At 37.7% G+C, this 20,245-nt stretch overlaps 1 protein-coding gene across 1 annotated transcript; it reads left to right on the top strand.

Annotated features, from left to right (window-relative positions):
* The first annotated feature begins 233 nt into the window (after nucleotides 1-233).
* On the top strand, nucleotides 234-18,211 carry CHCHD7 (coiled-coil-helix-coiled-coil-helix domain containing 7). Its single transcript, XM_075211370.1, has 4 exons — nucleotides 234-378; nucleotides 7,675-7,737; nucleotides 8,654-8,752; nucleotides 17,986-18,211. Exons 2-4 carry the CDS (start codon nucleotides 7,687-7,689, stop codon nucleotides 18,088-18,090), a joined length of 255 nt encoding a protein of 84 aa, XP_075067471.1. The 5' UTR covers nucleotides 234-378; nucleotides 7,675-7,686; the 3' UTR covers nucleotides 18,091-18,211.
* The last annotated feature ends 2,034 nt before the right edge of the window (nucleotides 18,212-20,245 follow it).

Consider the following 20,245-nt stretch of genomic DNA (forward strand, 5'->3'; position numbering starts at 1 on the left):
TAGCCTCCTCCAATGCGGTTTGCGGTGCTGTCACCGTATCGACATACGATTGGCTAGTCCCGGCGTCAGTCATTTGTGTGTCCTGTTATGAGGCGGGGCTGAGGTGGATAGAAGGAGGAGGTGGCTTATAATGTCATTGGGTGGCGGAGGTGGCAGTCTAGAAAAGGCTCTTGGTGATAGGCTGTTTGCTATGTCAATATCTGAAGGGCTGGGCTTATCCAGCAAGTTAGTCTTTAGCACTACTTATAGGGGGTGCGAGGGTAGAAGTTGACGTATTTCGAATTGGAGTTGTCCGGCTTGTGAGAGGGTGTTCTCACCACTCTGTCCTCAGGCCGCTCATATATAAGTCACCCGGGGCAGGTGGGACACAGCGGGGAGGTGAGTGCGGATGGTCCTCTGCACAGCTCCCCCCCGAAGCACACAACCTGCACCACAGCCATTGTGCGCACACACACACAATGACACAACATGACACACCAGCGCCTTGTCATTGTCAGCCAGGCCACGCTGTCACAGCCCGCGTGGAGCACATGTCTCCTTCACTCACACTCCCCTGTCCTTGCTGTCTCTGTCAGGGTCATGACTCCTGGGAGCTGCTGCACATGGGTGTTGTGTCCACGGCCTGTGGGTGTCCTTAAGGCAACTTGTGCTCTGGATTCTACTGATATGAGACGTCCTTTCATTCTAGGAAATGGACTGAGCCAGGCAGAAATCACCTTGTCACTGAGATCATGTCACTTCTTATTTACACACAGAATATCTTCATTGGTTGTAGTTTGCCTTTGTTGAAATAAAAGTCCATGTTGCTGGGTGATTTATTTCTCTTCATTTAGGGGGAACTTTGTAATTGGTTCTTCAATTATTTACTTCCATATTATTATTTCCATAGATTGTAAGCTTGCGAGCAGGGCCTTCTCACCTCTTTGTCTGTTTTACCCAGTTTTTTTATTAGTTTATTATGTTTGTCCCCAATTGTAAAGCGCTACGGAATATGTTGGCGCTATATAAATAAATGATGATGATGATACTTCTAGATTACTTGATCTCAAAATAAAATTACTTTGGTTGCAATTTGAATACTGATTTGTCTTGTTGATACTGGGTTAAATATTTTGAATGTTGGCCTTTTCCACTGCTACATTTGTAGGTGATTTTTAAAACTTCCTATCATAGGGTTACCGTGTACCTCAGATAGCCACAAGTGCTATTCACAAAATACTGCTGTGTTAATAAAGAATATATCCAATAACAGTGGGAGTATGTGCTAAATGTTCATATAAAGTGTGTTTACAGACACACACGCAGTGGGGCTGATGTAGAGTGAGTACTATACCAGGTTGTGTAGCGTGTCTTGCTTGAAATAATTGCGAATGCCTGGAAAAGTGGCTGCACGCATACACACCCAAGCAGATTGGCGTGATTCTGCCACGTCCGCCTGCTAGGTCGGATGGGAGCTTTATAACATAGGCTGAGTACAGTAAGGGTATTCTTGCGCAATTGCAAACAAATGCACCTGAGAAAGCTGTATTATTTGCGGGTGGTCATGGGCAAGTGCATATAAGTATGATGCTGACGACGGTCCCCAGCATTAGCGTTCGGCTCTATTAGAGAGGTTTATCGATGCCTAATAGCGAATGCGTTTTTGTAAATTAAATGGTTAAAAAGATAATTTTTGTAGATGTATACCTGGCGTAAATCGGGCGCACATGCTACTGTTGCCGACTGGCAATAGTTACCTCTTTGCATATGTTAGCAAATGCTGCTTGTTTTAATGAACACAAATTGTGCCTGCGATTTGGGGCACAATTTGCGGCCAACTTTTCATCAGCCCCATTGAGTTGAGACTCTCAGTTCTGCAGTATACACAAAATCTGCATTGGCTTTGTTTTTCCCTAAGCTGTTTACCTCTATGAATGTTTCATGCTGACTGTAAAACTTAATGGATTAAAGAACAAGCCATCATAGTGTGTTCCTTGTCTAATTTGTGGCATAGCCGTGTCATGCAACATTTAATTTTATTCTGATAGTTTCAATGTCACATTTGTTATGGAGCAAAGTTGTGATAGTCTGTGACATGTTTCTGAATAGTGTTGTTGAGCAACGCCAGAATTAAAGTGTATAAATCTCATAATTGTGGAGCATTATTTAGACAATAACACCTATAAAATACTGCAAGAAGTTATAAATATTTAGTAAATTAGAATGTTTTAATGTTTGTAGAAAGGTGAAAAACCACCTTTAAGGGTGTGTTTATTTCAAGTTGCTGGAGTGTCACTGGCCCCAAGGCTCCTTAATACCATTTTTAAAATACATTTGACAAAGGGATCATTAATCCCTATGACAGCCGCTCTTTGTTGTACACATCCAGCGTTAAAGAGTGAGCCGGAAATGCACCATGCAATATTTTAGACGTGGGTTTAACATGAGCAAAGCTGTGAACAAACATAAGGGATTGTCATGGGGCGCTACATTATACAAGTCATATTATATGGTTCGGCCACTGGAAGAGCTGCAGGTGCATAAATTCTCATTATGTTATAATGTGCAGTTTTATTTGAAAGCAGAAAATGGATAATAAGGTAAATTATTAAACGAATACACATTTCATAAGATAACTGCTTGCATGGTTTATGGGTAGTTCTTAATGACCTACTGCAATGTAAAATTTGTAATTGATGGTGATGTAACTGGTTTTTAAGGCTCAAATTATTGAAAGCAAAATTTAAAGGAGATGTTTTAACATTTCTTTGTAATATATAATTTGAATATGATAAGAGGCTATTTTCTGAGGATGAAATAGAGCATATCTTCTGCACTTAAAATGAATACTCACCTTGCAGTTATCATTCAGCTGCAACTATTATCTAGCAGCTTGTTTTGTCCAGATTGTCAGCTAGGTGAGTTGCAGGAGCCTTTTCTTATCTGTTGCATGAGTCGTTTGAGTAAAAATGTTGGCATGGTTTTTGCGATGAATGCAGTTCTTCTCTGCCAACCAGGACAAGTTGTAAAACTAAACGGCTTTATGGAGTACAGAGGCTGACTATAAGAAAGTATTAAAAACTAAATAGGTTACAAATAACCTTGAAGATGGAGTTGAACATGCCCTTATTTTGTGAATGAATATGTTATTTTCTGTTTAATTTTGGAATTATGTTTTAGTTAAAAATATATAGGGAACATGGATTTTTGTGACACAGCAAACAAGGTTGGGATGATGTGTTATATAGATTTACTAGTGTTGGATTTATCATTTACATTGAACTGGTTTATCCCCACAGGATATGTAGCACAGGCCAAGGCAGTACTTATATTTCAGGACGTTTAGGTAGGAGACAGATTAAAGATATGTAAACATTTATATATATCTGAAATAAAATTTCTGCCATCTTCACAACCATTTACTTGGTCCAAAGTCTTACTCTATGGTTATATGGTCAATGAGCAGGAAAATGCTTCATTCTGAATTGTTAGTATGTACTGGCTCATATCAAGTGCTGCATTTAGCATTGTGACACCTAAATAGCTCTGGTGTGATTTTAATAGCATTCTCCGTTAACTTTCATGTAAAATGACCAAATATGTCATCACATAGATTTCCTAATCTGAAAACCTGCAGCGTTCAAAAATGCCTGTCTGTATGGGATTCATGGATCTCTGGTAACCACATTAGGCCATTGTATCTTCTATTTACATCTAATTTCTTCTGTTCACTGGATATTTTTTGTTTTTGGGACAATACCAGAATTTCCTTTTTACTAGAAAAACCTAATGTTTCATAATCAGGTGTATGCAAGTAACACATGGGCATCCATTGAGTCTGCAGGCAATTCTTTTTCACCACCAGCAAAGAAAGATATATTTTACTGGAAAGGATGGTCAGGCTGTGTAATGTCATAACAATGTAGGCAGTGATGGCAGAATCATTAGTTGATTGGATGTTTTGTAAAACCAGAAAGCTTAATAGCTAGAATTAGTATATTGGTCTTATACATGGAATTAATGTGATTGTCATTATGGAATCTCATATGATTTTTCCCCCGTTTATATCACCTGCCTTGCTGTGGGGTTTATTTTGCCTGTCTCTGCTCCATTACACTTTGAAAAAAAGAGTTCAACCTTTTCTAATCTCTAGCTCACAAATTTGCTATTTTCTTATTATGGTAGTTGGAAATTATCAGAGAAATTAGATCATGCCGCAGCAACTGATGTGGGGAGCTAACAATTTTTGAAAAGGAGCTGTAAATGCATGTGCATGTGTTACCATACATTGAGTTTTAAAGGCATGTACCGTTTGGTTACAGATATCTTTTATGGAAATACATGTTATCTACAAAGTTTCAGTTTCATTGAAGTAGGAAAATACTACAGAGATACAATGTGCCATGTTATCAGACTAGAAAAGTCTGTTGTGTGTATTGTTACACAGTGAAATGTTTCTTTCAGTGTAGATATAATTATAAAAGAGTCATTGAGTGTCTTTCTCAAGATATTGTGATATATGTCCTGAGTCTATGTTAGTATTATTAAACAGTTTTGTTACATTATGAATCTTCCAATTTGTATAGGTTACTGTCAATGTTTCAATTGCATAATGTTTCTAAATATATAAATACAAATTCTAAACTCTAATACATTGTTCTGCAAATGTTTACAAATGAACTAGTTCACCAAACAGTGAAAGTGCCCAGGCAGGCATGGCTACACTGTAAGATAATATTTAAGGACAATTAGCAAATGTAAAAAAAAAGGAAAAAAAAAGTTGTTTTATGCATCATTTTATTATAATCTAATAGAAATACTTAAGAAATACAGTTACTAATGTTTTAATATTTTCTCAGTTTCCTATTCACTTTGTTTTATCAATGTTATACTTATTTTGAAGACCAAAACAATCTGTAGTACATTATTAAGGAATAACTGAGCAATGGCTAGCAAAGCAGTTTGACAAACATAATTTGTTTTCCAGAAGAAAAAGATTATGGACTATTGTAATATATGGTGTTGTAGAACTAGTGCAAATTACAAATTGGGAGATATTAATTTAAAACAATTAAGTGTTCAGAATTTCTATAATGATAGCATTCTGTTTTAACTTCAAGAATCACGTTGTAACTGTTAAATGCTTAAACACCAGTTATTGTGTCCAGACCAGAGCTTCTCAACTAACCTACACCTAATTTTCTCGATTTGAAGTATCTTTTGTTTAGTACATTTTTCTATTGGCTATGCTATGGTTTTTAACCTTTGAAATCATCCTCTGTTGTCTGCAAATGTTTTATTAAGTACACCATAGCCTGTGTACGTTATACTATTTAACCCTTTATATCTGAATGGTTAATAAATCTTGAATCTCTTTGGAATATATTTTATTCCTAATATAGTAAACTGTTGCATGCACTGCTCATTGGGGAAAATTATAGTATCCATTTATATTTAATATTACTTTAGGCTAGTGGTTTCTTAACCCTAGTCCTCACATACCACCAACAGCTCATGTGTTTAGGACTTCTTTAATCTTGCACATATAATGTAGTCTACTATACTGGGTCAGTATTTATCCTACCTGGTTCCACAGGCAGAAATCCTCCAAACATAAGGGGTGCGTGAGGACTTGAATTAAGAAACACTTCTTTAGACCCATTTGGTGTCCTAGGAGCCGTTAATGAGCTATTTAATTTGCACAGCTACTTTGTTGCTGTTCGTGTTATTTGTGCTTCACAACTTTCAGCCTGAGCTGCTGTAGGGTAATGGTTTATCTTGTTAAGCAATTAAGTCTAACATTTTTGTAAAACCTCTCAAATAATAATGGAAATATCGCTTTGTAAAATTTGATCACACTTTAGCTGAATTAATATGAAATTTAGTGTTGGCTTTACAGCTCTGAGGTGTGTGCAAACACACTTGCTTTGACTTAATCTAAACCACAGTGCAGCCGGTTACTTGAAATGACCGTTGAATATCCACATTAGGAGCCATTAGGGCAGGTGGAAAAAAGGCACCATGCACAGTGTTTGAAAAATAACCACATGCTGCAAATTGTACCTTGATCACATTATGCCAGTGTTGGGTAAATTTAGTTTGAAACGTTCATATGAGCCAACTAAATTGCTATGTGTGTCAACCAGACAATCTAAACAATAAACACTAATTAAAGGTTAAAATGCAAAGCCCACACTTGTCCCACCTGCAACTCTTAGCACTCATATGTTTGAAGATTCAGACTTCTTTAAAATGACACTTTCTTGGTGGTGATCACTTTTCTAAATTTCTGACTCTAAATATGTGTCCGAAATAGAACATTCATTATTATTTTGTTTTTGTGCATATATTTCTCCTGTATACAGTGGGTAAGTTATTTTTTTCAGAAATCAATAAATATGTTCCTCAAAAAATAAAATAGAAGAGGAATTTTACCACCCTGTAACTGTGTTAATTCTGTAATTCTAAAATGTCATCCAAATTGGGTGTAATGATCAGTAAAAGCACATTGTGCCTTTATGAAGACAACATAATAATAATAAGTTTTATTGAGGTAATGGATCCATACAGGAGAGCACTCCAAATTAAAGGAGATGTTTCACCAAGTCACACTTATTATATACCCTCTATGCAATTAAATATGTGACAATTCATCTGTGAGATATTAGTCACCTCAGAGTTTTGTGACGATTAAATACGTTTCTGTAGAGTAGGCTTGCTATGCTTTTTACTTAGCACAGTGGTCAGGGAACAGGAGTAAATTATCCCAAATGGGGTAAAAATGAAATTCCTGGGGGTATTGCTGCCGATTCACATGCTGTCAGTTGGATTGTAGACCCCTTTAAATGTGAAATTTCTGTTGTACCAGAAGAGCCTCAAGGGTTGGCAGAAGCACTTCTTGAGCTTCGATGCAATAATGAAGCACGTATTGCATTTGAAAGCAAAGCAGATCTGTCATTTTTGGATGTCAACAGCTGCAAAGGCATTCAAAATTTTTTGAATAGATTCAATGAAATTTTGAATTCCAGTAATTAACAATATATGATTCCCTTCCTTTCAAATCAAGGGGGTAACGTCGACGTATCTAAATATATTTTGGGGTAAAAGGTTAAAAAGTTCCCTGACTTAGCATAACACTGAACTAAGGTATTATGCAGTGGTTGGTGCTCAGCCTTTTTGTTTTTTCTTTTTTTTTGTAACTGAGACCTCAGGTGTCAGTGTGCCATTGTACTGGTACCCCAAACATTGTGGCTTTAATAATATAATATAAGGCAATCTGGAGATTCCAAAATAGATTATTGGACTATTCTTGGGGTTGTATAGGTTGCAAACACCTGCCCTACAGCACATGCAAAGTTGTGATAGAGTAATATTACATTGACGGATTAGATTTAACTGTCATAAAAGGTTTTTGTGTGTTTTAGTTTTCAAAGTAGTACATGTACCAATCATAGGGAGATGTCCCTCACCCCAGCTTTTTAGGATTTCTCTCTGTTCTATTACATATGGTCTGGACCTGTTTGCCCACTCCCATTACTATAACACTCCCACCATGTAAATACACTCTGGGTCAGTGGATTTGTCTCCAGTCGGCACTACACACCAGACATCATTTATTTCTGTTGCATTTGAAATCTCTTTATATACAGCTGCAATGTATGGAAATATGATTTGTACTTGTTTTATATATTTTAGTATTGCAGCAAGATGTCTTCAAACAAAAGAATGAGGGACATTGACATCAATCCTTGTATGGAGGTTAGTTGAACTACAAGCACAGAATGTGCATCTGTCTAATGGATGTCTTTGTAGAGATATCATCTGCTGTGAATACTAGTTAAGGTAACTACTTACATTTTCTCTTCTTTAGTAGTAAAGCACAAACTACCTGTATCGTTCTAGCCGCTTAATACATATATTGGGGTCTGTTATTATTGTTTATTCTTTAAAGATTTTTCTTTAGAAAAAAAAAAACATGATTCCATCCAAACCTGTAAGTGCAGTTTATGGTGGAATATCCAAGCTAAAATGCAGTCCTTAAAAGATTACCTACTTAGGATCTGGTGTAAACACAATTCTGAGAAGTTTCCAGTGTCTTGCACAAGCCATTGCTCGGCACACTCCCGATGGTAGCATGTTGTCGAAGAACAATACACTGCCTTCCAAAAATAAAAGACCAAGTCCGCAGGAGCAGAAGCAGAGTTAGCCCAGCAATGTCTGCCACACTTTCCTGGCTACTGTTGAGCAGATACTTTCAGATGGGCAGTGTGTTGATCCGATGACAACATGCTGTGTACTGGAGTGAGCTTTTGGGAGACCCAATGAATTGTTAAAGTGCAGGATCTGGTATCCCTTATGGTCCCAAAATGTAACTTTTACTTTTGGTAGGACAGAACATGTAAAGTCATTTTCGTTTTGTACCTCTCTATCCTCTTTGAATGACATGCCAATGGCTTTATATGCAAATGAGAGGGAGATGACAACTCCTGGAATACTGGTAAATTTGAGTAAGAAAAATGGCTTTGACCACTAACTTTTGTGTGTTAAATGAAATGTGTTTTATATCTAACATAGTCACTTGGACGATATCTTAGTTTATATTTCAAGGTTAATACATTTTTCAGCTACAGACGTACAAATGTGGACAGCAATTGATTTTCATTCTGTTTTCAAGGAAAGTGATGCTTCTGCAAAGTGCATGGATGTCAATGGCTACCAAAGAGATATGTGTTCTTCTTACTTTATCAGATACAAACAATGCAGAAAGTTTTGGGTAAGTGTAAGTCTTTCAAAGGTATTCCAAAATATTAATTAGATACTATAAAAGCATTTGGCAGGTTTAACAAAATGATAATAAACTGTAATTTTGGTGTGTTTGTGAAGTTTTTTTTGCGCTAATTAGAAGTGTGGAATTGTGGTTCCTATTTTTTTCTAAAAACAAGACTTTCCCTTGAAAGTGGAACTAAATAAAAAAAAATGTTTACCCAGAAAATCATTAAAACATTGCTGAATAGAGGCTACCATGTTTGTTTTTAGAAATGTCCTTTTTTATATTCCATATTGCTGGCATGGCATAAATAAGCTAGTCAGTTAGAAGTATAGAACAACAATCTTATTTTTTGTTTGTTACATGTTTCATACTGCTCCTTTTGTAAATGGAGCAAATCACTTTCTTTACTGAATTGTGCTTGCTTTGATTTTATACAGTATAACATGACAATCAATTTTCTATAGACCATCTTGTTGGCTGAATTTAAAGAACTGATTTAAATTGCTAATATTAACCATTTTTGGCATTGAATTGTATAAGTAGATGACTGAAATAGAGTTTTACAATAAGCTGTTTTATATAGTGAATTTGACTAGGTTCTGAGTGCCTATTTATATTCAGTCTTCACCTTCTCATCCATGTGTACCTTGTTTTGAGGAAGGTGGGCAGTAGAACAGTGTTCTCCCCAGCAGCTACTGTTTTCCCGGCTGTTTTTACTTGCCATCCAGCTCTTAGAGCCCAACATAGTCTAATTATAATAGAATAAACCATTGTTTCTCCTATAACAGGCACTATGTGAGCACTACAGGAATAGTGTGTGTTAGACCACTGACCACCAGTCTGACCAGTCCTGGCAGGTGTGGCCAATAACCTCCAACATAGTTCAATCCTATTGTAAAGTATTACACTGTCCCCACCCGCTGGCAACATTTTCTGGGGAGAACACTGTAGAACAACTTGTAGCCAATCAGATAATTTGAATGCGCACAGATCATTATAAGCAATCCAGTTATTCAAAGCTAGTAGACAATGTTGCTTATTAAGTAACAAGGTAAGGTATGACTCCATTGATATCAATAAAAGTTACATTCCAAAGTTAGGTGCCAGCTGTAATTTTTTGGGGGGAGATTTGATTTCTGGTTCCCGGGAGTTGTCCAGCCCTGGTAAGTCTATAGACGGGCCTGCATGTAACAGTGTCATTAAGAGAGGAGGGGGATGGAAAGTTAGTGGAAGAAAGAGGGTCCAAGGGCAAGTGCATTTTTTTTATTATAAGGGGGAGTCCAACTATAGGCCATAATAAGGGCACATGCTGCGCATTGAGTGATAAACATCTAGCACTAGCCCTGGGAGGGTCTTTTATTTTCTCTTGTTCTCCTTGGGTGTTGTTATAACTTCATATTGTTCATAATTTATGTTTACATCTGTTTTATTAAGCATTACCTGTGTTTTTTTAATCTGATTTTTTTTTTTTTTAAATAAATCTTAATTCATGTACACTATGCAGCTTTTTTTTTAACAGCTGTTACAGCATAAAATGTATTGTATGACACCCTCTAGGTAAAACCCTTTTGTTTCAATAGGACAGTATCTTAATTTTTGCTTTCCCTTCCGTTACAATCTATGTAGGTTCTGGGGTTTCCAGTTATTTTCTGAACTCCACTTGACAATAATGGTGAAGGCATCTGCAAATGCCAGTGTGTGGTAGCTCTGTGTGACATCTTAGAGTGATGTGGTATTCTGACCATCTGACATGTGCTCACTCAGTGTAACATAGAAGTGAATGTTCCATTGTCAAAATGCTTCCAATTTCTGGTATGAAATGAGCATCAGTTTCTTTAAGATCACATAGACGTATAAGCTGAACCTCAGAAGAACTGTATGATTTTGTGTTTAACTTTTGAACCTCATGCAGTTATGAAACAACATGAGGTTCATTGGTGGTCTGTGGGTTTCTGTTGGGCTTATGTCTTGAAAACCTCCATATATTCAGATATGTTTAGAACTGGGAAGCCACAGACTTGCAATATATGCAGCTATCCAGATGTATCACAATTGTACTTAATGGTTTTGATTGTGTTAACTATACAAAGGTGCAAACTTGTTCTGGATAAATATCAAAACCTTTGTACAGTAATATTGTTTCCCCCACAAATAGTCACCAAATAAGGTGTGTGCCACAGTTATACACATTATCTCCTAAACCTGGTCATGTAGAAATGAAGTAAGGGAGGATCTCTCGCATTGTGCTCTAGTACTTGTGCAGTAGTGAGTAAGGTCTCAGTTATCACTTCCCTACAGGAGGAAGGGGCACTTTCCTCTCTCTGGGGAGGTGTGAGGGGTGTTGCACTGATCGAGGGAGGGATTTCTTATGTGATCAGTAAAATCGTTTTTGGGCATTAGGGCCTTTTTGCAGTCATATACGCTGCAATTTTAGACCAATATCGCAGCATTTGTGACCGGTATAATCCTCTCTGACCATTTTCCAAAAATTAATGTGTGACTACTGCAGATCTCCTGGGGGTGAAGTTGATGTTATCAAAGTGTGTCAGAATAATGTAACAAGTAATGTCAAAAAAATCTATGTAGAGAACATGCATAACATATAAATAGTGGTTGTACCGTTTTATGGTGAGTTACAAGGGATTTCTGAACAGAATAAAAGGTAAATGGTACGGAAATGTAAGCCAAATAAAATAAATAAATAAGGCATATATTCATGTTTACACTTGTGCACTATGGGGCTGATACAGAGTGGGACGTTGGTCAGTCTGCACCTGGAGGGGCGGGATGGGGAGAGGAGAGGACATTATAACATTGGCTGAACACAGTAAAAGCATGTTTATGTAAATGCAGCTCAAGCAGACACGCCTGTTAGGGGGCATATCTTGCACCCGCTATGAGGACTTGTCAGGTGCATATGAAGATATGATGCTTTTTTTTATATAAAGTAATTTACTTCAATTTTGCAACCAACTATGAATCAACCCTTATGCCTCTAGCAACAAAAACAATCTCTCTGTGTTTCCTCCATTCACACAGTAGAGGATGTATTATTTAGCATATGCTGTTTGCTAATTGCATAACTCGGCTTCTGAGTCCAGCTTCTCTCCCTCACTGGCTCATTCCATATGTCACCAATCACCTGCCTCACCAGTGTTGATAAGGTATAGATGTAGCCCGGACAGTGGTGCATGACGACTTTGCAGTGGGGGCATGGTCACAGTGTGATGGGGTGGGGGGCTGCCCATTAGATATCTCCCTTCCCCCAACATTCCCACCTGTGGGGCAGAGCCTTAGTGTCGGGACTGTCGCACTGATTCGGGACAGTTGGGAGGTTTGGTGACTTCACTTATATTATGTTTCAGAAGTGTCGTCTGGGGGAAAAAGGAAAACTTTCTTCTGAACTAAAGTCTTCAGATAATTGTATAAATTTTCGCAATACTTTGTTTTCCCGTTAGCGCTGAAATATTACCACTGTTTTTGACTAGTAAAGTTTAAAAGAGTATGATAACAAAAAATACTGCTTGGTCCAAGTATGAAAGACCTTGTTACATTCAAACAAGTAACCATGATTTAATGTAATTGTACATACATATAACCTGTGTTGGTTAACTAAATCCTGTTCTTTCATCATCTCTTAGCAGTCCCATGTGTTTTAATTAATAACCATACTATGGTACTAGGATTTTTATATTGATCGAAAATGAGGTGTGAACAGGGAATATTGCTGGAAAAAATTGCATATCTACAGATCGTTTTTTTATTTTAATTTAAGTACCTACTTCTCACACAAGCCTCCTGTATAAAAACATACATAAAATAGGAAATGCTGCGTTTTAGAGAGATTGAAATGTTGTTTAAGCCACTGCTATGGTAAACTGACACACTGTCAGGCCAGCTTTATGTGATGCAGTTGCTAGATAGCTGCAGTTCCGGCTCATCTTGGAATATATGTACACAAACGCAGCAAATATGACCTCACATCACAAGTATGTATAACGGAGACATTTGTAACCTAAAACCATAGGTTATACCAGTGAGTTTTTGCTTGTAAACTGCAATGTGAGCAGGGATGCCCTGACTATGGAACTCTGCATTTGAGAGTAAAAGATCCAGTGTCTGCCAATGATCATAACCTGACCTCGAGCTGTGTACAGCTAGTCTTACAATCTTACACCAGTAAACCTGCTGTTCTTTAAAGGAAAACTCCGGTCAGCAGCAGTTAATGGGTGCAAGACTATGGAAATGGGAGGAATGATGTCTCAGGGCTGACACTGTCCACTCATCGATCACTGCTTTATAACACTGTTGTTGGTTATTTTTGCAACCTCTTTTTCTCACATCTCTATAACTGTATCCAAAATCTGAACACTGTATATGGTGGAAAATGTTGATTTGGTTTCCTATACTAACACACCACCTTCTAACTGATGTCTGAGAAAGTAATTCCAGTCTGAGTTTCCATACCGTGGTTGTTCTAACACATATAATGCCAAGGCTTTTCCTGCGGTGTGGAGTCCGGTTGCTCCCTACAAACTCTATTGTTGTGACTATTTTCAATATGTTTGACTCTGGACTAAGTATAGTATTACAGCGTAGTCATTGTTGACCTTAAGTATCTCTCTCAAGCAATATAAAAAACCTTTAAATAGTAGAGCAGTTCAGCTGTAAGGAATGTACCTTCCCGTTGTGCGTGTTCTGAATACTTGGTAGCAACATTATGGAGTAAGTATTTACATGTTTAAATATTACTACATTTACTGAAATGTTGGTTAATTCTGAAAAATCAAAACACATACAATGCAGATTTCACTATCATCTAAAAGGAGACGTTATTATATGCAAATACAGTTATACCAAAAATGTAGCATAATATTTGTCTTATTATCATTTTAAAGTGGTGGATTTAGAGTGGGCTGTTGGACCTGACATATAATTCACTAGAGCTTTATAATGTGTGTGTTCTATACATAAAGTACAATCGTCCTGCGACATCTGCATATGTTTCATCTTAGTGGGAATCAGTGAGTCAGTCTAGCCGTAGATCTTTCACTGAACAATTTACAGGGAATCTTTTTCAGACATTATTGAATTAATTTATTAAGTTAAAAAGTATATATTTTTGAGCCCATTAGAAGATGGTACATCAAACAGTATGACATCATAGAAGATGGGTTTTAAGTATATTAAGCTATAACTGCAACTATAATGCTAACATTCAAAGGATAAATGGAATCCACATTACTGCTCTCCTGCCACTAATTCCCCCTCCCACTCTTTTCCCTATTGTCATTGTATGTTCTGCTCTTAAGTCTACCATTATTGTACTGCATTGCCTTTGCCATTGTACTGCTCTACCATAACATTGCTTTACCATTGTGTTCCCTTGCTGTTTTACCATTTATTGCATTACTGATTACATTGTCATTCCTCCCTGGTCACCATCCAGACTTCTACACTACCTAGGCCCAGACACCATCAAGGCCCCAGCACCATCTTAGAGGTTTCCCAAATAGGCTTCTGTACTATTTAGACCCTCTAGGATACTGCACCATCATGGTCCTATCTAGGTCTGCTTCTGTACAATCTAGACCCTCTAGGATACTGCACCATCATGGTCCTATCTAGGTCTGCTTCTGTACAATCTAGACCCTCTAGGATACTGCACCATCATGGCCCTATCTAGGGCTCTCTACACGGCCTCAGTGTCTTGCATACCTTTGCACCATAGTCAACCCTACTATGACTGTTGCTCCCATTTGCTACTTTTGTCTCTCATTATCACCTCCCTTTAGAATGTAAGCTCTCGTGGGTAGGGTCCTCTTCTCTTTGTCTCATGTCTGCCCACTGCTCCCTCTTCTATCTCCATTTTGACTTGTGCAAAATTGTTTTTGTATACCAGGCAATTTGCTCTGTTACTTGTATCAATGCATTTATTATTTTCCTATCTGTACCCATTGTTCTTATTCTACATCTACTTTTGTAATTTTGTTGTATGTTCTAACCCATACAGTACTGCAAAGCCTTGTGGAACCTTATAAATAAATGATAATAATGCAGATCAATTAGTTGAGACTAAGCTATATTTGCAATTATTCTACAGTCTACAATTACTCTACAATCCTGCAATATATAGAAGTTTGTTTGCTTATATAGTTTAAAATATAATTTTATTGAGTGATTTGGGATTGCTTCTAAAAGACATGTTTAATGTTTTATTTCAGTGAGGTCCATGGTTGAGACCATGTTTTCCTTAAAGGGAGGAGGGTTTGTTTAACTTTTCTGCTTCTTAAGTCTTTTCAAGAACATTAATGTTGGGTTTCTCTTAGTTTGAAATGGCTCATAACAGGAAACAGTAGCGTACACCCTGCTTCTTAGCAATGTAACACCTCAAGTTCCAGCAGAGTAGGGTAACATTTACAAATATATCATTTATTTATAAATATTACAAAATAACTCCCAATATTTTGAATTCTATTTTAAAACTTAATATTATTATCCTTTATTTATATGGTGCCACCAGGTTTCTGCAAGGCTGTACACTATACAGACTGTAGACTATACAGTACAGAACTATAAACAAGTAATACCAAGACTCCAGAAGCTCCAGACATTGCAATTATAGTGTGGTTGGAGCAGAAGAATAGGTATAGAGAAAGGAGGGAAGAGAGCCCTGATCGTAAGAGCTTACATGCTATAGAGAGGGCAAACAGACAGCTGGCACAAGGCTGGGTCAGTAGAAGGATCAAGCACAGGAGAGCGAGTAAAGGGGTCGGGAAGAGAGAGGTGATGAGAACGAGCAAGGTGAGATAGTTAGGTGGTTGGTTGGTAGGCTTTAAGGAGGTGAGATTTAAGGGCCCATTTAAAAGAGCCCAAATTAGGGGACAGTAATTGCGGCTGTGAGACTGCCCCCCTGAATTGGTAGGACTTCCCAGTCAAATAGAGCGTGGGAAGTCCTACCAATTCAGGGGGGCAGCTCAGGAGAAATCTTGGATTCCGGAATGGGATGAGGTGATAAGTGTGGAGGAGAGCGACAGTCATTGACTAGGCGCAGGAAGCAGGAGCGAATGTCCATGGAGAGGAGATTAAGATATAAGGTGCAGTTGAGTTGGAGATGGCCTTGTAAGTGATAGTGAGGAGTTTGAAAATAATTCTGTAGAGGAAGGGAAGCCAGTGGAAGGCAAAGCATTCAGAAAATGTTGATAGTATAGTGGTTGGGTGCAGAAGGTCATAAGTTTTGCCTTTGAGAAAGCATCCCAAGCGAAATGCGCATCGGCGTTCACTTTGATCATCTCCTATCACACCCGCTTCTATAATCCAATGACCACAGTTAGTTTTGGTTAAGGCAGATAGCAAATCAATGACTTCCCATATGGACCCATGATTATTCTGGCCACTAGATAGCTTTATTTAGTCAGACAGCAAATCACTTGTCCTCCTTTCTGCTGTATGATATCCATGGCCATTAGAGAGCTTTTCTACAGGCAGTCAAAAATTCACTTTATCAACCTGGATGCTGCCCCCATATATGAAATGTTCAGCTTTGGGGTTTATCGGTCCTATAAATAATATTTCCTAGCAGGCAGTCCACCAACAGAGGATGGCATTTGCTACCATGCCCCTGTACAAGTGCAGGTACATTTAGAAAGTATTTTATAGGTTTGTAGTAAGGGAAAGTGTGTCTGGAGAACCAGAGCGATTTTGTGTACAGCACAATTATGACCAAGGAAAGTGTGTGACCAAAAGGATGGGAAAGACATACTAGTATTTTAGGCTACAGAAAAAAAACAGTAGAACAACTTTTCAAATTCTATTTTCATTTACAAATCAAATTCCATGGCCCAACTACCAAAATAAAAGCTATAGTACCTGTGCATCTCTTCCTTCTCTTCAGTAGAATGAGATGACACTAATAGATAGGGAGGTCACTAGCAAGACAGAGAACAAGTTAAAAGGTAGATAGTGTCAAAAAAAAAATGTCTAGTGCATTTGTATGTATGAATGTGTATGCAAAATACTATATATTTGTATGGGCACAGCTAATTCAGAAAATGTTGATAGTATAGTGGTTGGGTGCATAAGGTCATAAGTTTTGCCTTTGAGAAAGCATCCCAAGCGAAATGCGCATCGGCGTTCACTTTGATCATTTCCTATCACACCCGCTTCTATAATCCAATGACCACAGTTAGTTTCGGTTAAGGCAGATAGCAAATCAATGACTTCCCATATGGACCCATGATTATTCTGGCCACTAGATAGCTTTATTTAGTCAGACAGCAAATCACTTGTCCTCCTTTCTGCTGTATGATATCCATGGCCATTAGACAGCTTTTCTACAGGCAGTCAAAAATTCACTTTATCAACCTGAATGCTGCTACTTTACATTCCTGGCGCACAAAACAACTTTTCATATAACTCTTGAGAGACTTTGTTTCACATGATATTACTCTGACTGTCATTTCTGCAACCAGTAGGAATCTCACTACTAATACCAAAATATGCTGTGGGTTAAGTATTATAACACTCAGTTCAGGGGAAGCTGCTTTGCTTTTATAAAAATAATGCCTATTACTTGAAAAACAGGATCATCTTTTCATCAATTCTTCATGAATAATAATTGACTACATAATTATTAACCAAAAGTGGAAGAAATGAATAAGACACACATTAAAGTGTTTATTATTTGAATAAAATATGAGATGACTAATAAATTGCAGTAGTCTCTGCAATTTTTAATCACAGTACACGTCTAAGTTTTTAAAACCCATCAGACTTGTGCCTCATAGTATACTTCTGTCTTCTCTCTTCAACATATGCACTTATTCCATGTATTTGGGTGCACCCTTCAGATTAATTTTAACACTTCTGAACCAGATTGGATAGCCAAATTATTAGGGGAATGCCCAGGCCCTGAAAATATTATATAGCAACTTTCTGCGCTTATACTCTCTTGTTTGGTGCATAAGGTCTAGCAATATAGTAAGTTGCACACATGCAAATGCGTGGTTGCTGAAGTGTAGATTTGAGAATTGGATATAGAGTTTTGGGTGGAAAAAGGATAATGGAATAAAAAAGTAAAAAGAAACGGAACCAAGGTATAAAGACATTCTATTTTTCAAGCAAATGTCAAAAGTGTTTCCTCTACAAAAGTGTATCTTTACAATGCAACATCTAAATAATAATATATAAAGACTGTTTTTATTGCACATTGAACAAAAGTGTATATTTTATTCCAGCACACAGTTATGTTAAAAAGAAGAGGAGATGGTGTGAAACCTGCAATGCCCACTGCTGAAGAAAGGAAGCAAATATTATCATCACTTGGAACCGTGCCATACTGAAAATACTATTGCCTTTACATTTGTATGATATTTTATGCTGTTTTATTTACTTATGACAAGTTCATAAAATCTTTGTATAGGGAAAGGTCTGAAGAGTTGTATTAAAGACATACTAAACCTATTTTGAGTTTGCTCATTGTCTTTCTCTAATATAAACATTAACTTTTTATGTAGAATAATAATCATGTTGCAGGACATAGCTTCTATAAAGGTGTTACCAAGCTTACATGCTATGGCAGGGGCAAATGCATGATTTGTAGAGGGGGTTATAATTTTAGACAGTGCTTGGCTGCTCCCCAACTCTTCCTATCCCCATAATATACATGGGCAATGCTGCGTGCACTACTGTTAGGTGCACGCAGCTCTCCCTTTTCAAGCAGAGCCATGTGAAGTGAGGGCAGGGTCCCCAGCCACCTCAATTATAGAGTGCCCCAGGCTTGGAGGGGGTTTTCTAGGCACTATGAACCCCCCCCCCTCGGTTTGCCTATGTATGGGTTATTGCATACCTGTGATGTGTTGCATTAGTTTGTTTGCTCCCGCCAGGTATAGAGAAATAGAATGAAACTGGGTTTTTCAACAGTTATGAACAACGTAGTTTCCTCAGTATCCATTGTGTTTATTTTTATTTAAAGGGGACCTACCATCATCTTTATATTAATTTACCCATAATGAGTCAAGAGTTCAGTTAGGACATGCCCCCTCCCAACTCTCAATCTATTGACATATCTTTTACATTTGCCCCCACCCCTTAGTTTTGCTGAGATGTAAATTTGCTCCTTTTTTGCTTTGCTTTTAACTATATGAGGCCCTAGTTTCATCTATTGAAGTATTCCAATACCTAGAATCTACTCTTCAAGGAATATTTCCAATAGGTCTTGTTTATTGACATTGGATTTATTTGCAATGACTTCGATTAGCTTTTTATCAGTTTAGGCAAGAGCATAAACTAAAGTCTATTTAGTTGTTTTGAGTTAGTACAAATTTTGAACCTAAATGGAATAGTAGTAAATGAGCCATTGTGACCTTTTAGAGTGGCGTCTTGTGATCCCAGAGCAGAGTGGGCGATAGAGCTGTTCCATTTAATGTAACATTGATTGAATGAACGCCACATGCTGCATGGATGTTCATGTAACCAGTCTTCATGTCATCAATATGACCGCTTGCACATCATATGATGATTGCTGAGCAGTTTACAAGACTTGTTTATGTTTGTAGGACTAGTTAGTTATAGGGAATTTATTGAATTACGAATGTACCTGACAGGCCCTCTTCCCTAGCTTACGTCAACATAAAATAAATATTAAAGCACTACGGAATATGTTGGCGCTATATAAATAAATGATGATGATATATGCACATTTATTCTATTCGTGATTAATGCTTTTGCCTGTCCTACTCCAAGTAAGCCAGTAACCTATGTTGCTGGCTTCTAGTGCAGTTGAGTGCACATTTTTTATGTTCAAACCCCTTCCTTATATATACTTGTGATCCTAAAGACTATGGAAGAGGAAATCTCCCTGAAACAAGTAGCAATAAGGCTCACTTGTTTTCCTCTTGTGGTTAACCGGGATTTGCTGCCATTATCATGGAAAACAGCCACATATGTTTCTACATGCCATTTCACTTCAACTATTTTAAGAGCAATGTTCTATTAAAACATATATAGATATATACACATACTGTACATACAGTGATCGAAGGGGAAATTTAGAAGTGGCGGTATGGAAAATGTAAGTGAATGGAATTTGACAGTTTTACAATCAAAGCAGTAGGAGAAGTGACAGAGTTTATAAATATACATATGAGAGAGTGCAAATTAGGCACTAGACTAATAGTGGTGCAATATAAAAAAAAATCTGTGTTTTGGAGTGTGTAAAAATTAGAGATGGGCGGGCTCGGTTTCTTGAAAACCGAACCCACCCTACCTGCGGGGATCCGAGTACCGAGCTGCGTCGGCTCAGTACTTTCGCGCCTATTCGGATTCCAAAACGAGGCAAAATGTCATTGTGACGTTTGTCGGATCTCGGGAGTTTTGGAATCAATAAATACCGCCCACCACCGCGATCTAGCGCCATTTGAGAGAGGGATACAGAAGGGGTAGGATAGAGTGACAAAGCACAGAGCTCCATTGCTGAATTTCTCATTGCTGAAATAG

This window comes from Mixophyes fleayi, chromosome 5 (genome assembly GCF_038048845.1).
Source record: "Mixophyes fleayi isolate aMixFle1 chromosome 5, aMixFle1.hap1, whole genome shotgun sequence".
NCBI lineage: Eukaryota > Metazoa > Chordata > Amphibia > Anura > Limnodynastidae > Mixophyes > Mixophyes fleayi.

Excerpts from the sequence above, each read along its gene's own strand:
- CHCHD7 (XM_075211370.1), top strand. The coding sequence starts at position 7,687 with ATGTCTTCAAACAAAAGAATGAGGGACATTGACATCAATCCTTGTATG. Across the intron at positions 7,738-8,653 it reads ACATCAATCCTTGTATGGAG|GAAAGTGATGCTTCTGCAAA; the intron begins GTTAGTTGAACT and ends TCTGTTTTCAAG. Across the intron at positions 8,753-17,985 it reads AACAATGCAGAAAGTTTTGG|CACACAGTTATGTTAAAAAG; the intron begins GTAAGTGTAAGT and ends ATTTTATTCCAG.